Consider the following 1,234-nt stretch of genomic DNA (forward strand, 5'->3'; position numbering starts at 1 on the left):
CGGGACCGGGAGCGGGACGGGGACCAGGGCTGCCCGGTGGGAGCCGGGGTCTCGTCGGGAGCCACTCACCGTGGTGGGCCGTGGGGTATCTCTGCACGGTGGCTCTGACGGAGTTGCCGTAATACGGAGGGACGGGGTTGCCTTGTCCGTCGATATTAAAAAGTACATCCACTTCCTCGGCGAGAGGATACTGCGTGGGGTCCATGTAGGTATGGCCAAGCGTGGGGTGGTGCGAGTCCGGGTGCTGCCCATTGAGCACGGCCGGGTGGTGGTGGCTCACCCACCGCGGCTGGTCCGTGGAGACCTCCATCTTCCGCGCTCGCTGCTCCGCCGCTGCTCTTCCTCCTCCTCCTCCTCCTCAGCAAGGCGCGGAGGGCTTGAGATAGGAGGGGGAGACGGTGCTGGAGTTATGCAGAGGTTTGTGGTGGTGGAGGGGGAAAACGCTCGGCGAGCTTGGGAACGTTTCTGGTTAGGTTTGGTTTAAAGCAGAGGGAAGGGGGGGTACGGTGATAAACGATCGATTCCAAAAAAAAAAAAAAAAAGAAAAAAAAAAAGAGAGAAAAAGAATATAATAAAAAAGGGGGGGAAAAAAAGGAAAACAAACAAACTCAGGGGAAAAAATCTCTACGAAGTGAGATCCCCTCGGTGTCTTCCGCTCTTTTGCAGATGTTTCTCTTCTTTGATCACCTGTAACGAGAAAGAGAAAAGGGAAGGAGCAGAGAGAGAGAGAGAGGCAGAGAGAGAAACGTGCTTGAGAAGTTCTGAACTTTAGCACCTGACTTTTTAGGCAGGAGAAAACCCATCCCATCCCTCGGCAGCCATCCCTGGGAAGAGCCTGCTCTGCCCTGGACCCACCTCTCTCTCTCTCTCTCTCTCCCCAGCGCCTCTTTCTCTTTCGCTCTCTCCTCTCCCGGGCTCGGAGTGGAGCCGAGCAGCTCTAACCGCGCTCCTGCCTCCTCAGCTTTTACTTTTGCTCTTCTTTTTTTTTTCTTTCTTTCTTTTTTTTTTTGGCTTTTTTTTTTAATGTCGCCGCTGTTTGTTTATTTGTTTATTCGCTCTGTTCGCACCTGAGAAGCTCCAGTGGCTTAAGCCGGTGAGAACTTGTGCCATTCGCTGCTCTGCAGCCCAGAGTCACTTTGATTGCTCATTAATTATTATGCAACCGAGAAAAGGGGGAAGAGGGGGGAAAAGAGAAGAGGGGGGAAAGAAAAGAGGGGCGGGGGGGTAAAGCGAT

The 1,234-nt window shown here is 53.5% G+C and overlaps 1 protein-coding gene across 3 annotated transcripts in view; it reads right to left on the minus strand.

The window, feature by feature from the left end:
• Nucleotides 1-534, minus strand: part of GATA3 (GATA binding protein 3) — a 19,403-nt gene extending 18,869 nt beyond the window's left edge. For 2 of the 3 annotated variants that reach the window (XM_009882955.1, XM_009882953.1), the window contains exon 1: nucleotides 70-310. In XM_009882955.1, the coding sequence (XP_009881257.1) occupies nucleotides 70-310 (241 nt within the window). Of the gene's footprint in view, nucleotides 1-69 lie in introns of all 3 variants that reach the window. The other variant, XM_009882954.1, reaches the window with a different exon arrangement.
• Between the last annotated feature and the right edge of the window lie 700 nt (nucleotides 535-1,234).

The sequence above is a fragment of the Charadrius vociferus genome, unplaced genomic scaffold, assembly GCF_000708025.1.
Source record: "Charadrius vociferus isolate BGI_N301 unplaced genomic scaffold, ASM70802v2 scaffold32, whole genome shotgun sequence".
Classification (NCBI taxonomy): Eukaryota; Metazoa; Chordata; class Aves; order Charadriiformes; family Charadriidae; genus Charadrius; species Charadrius vociferus.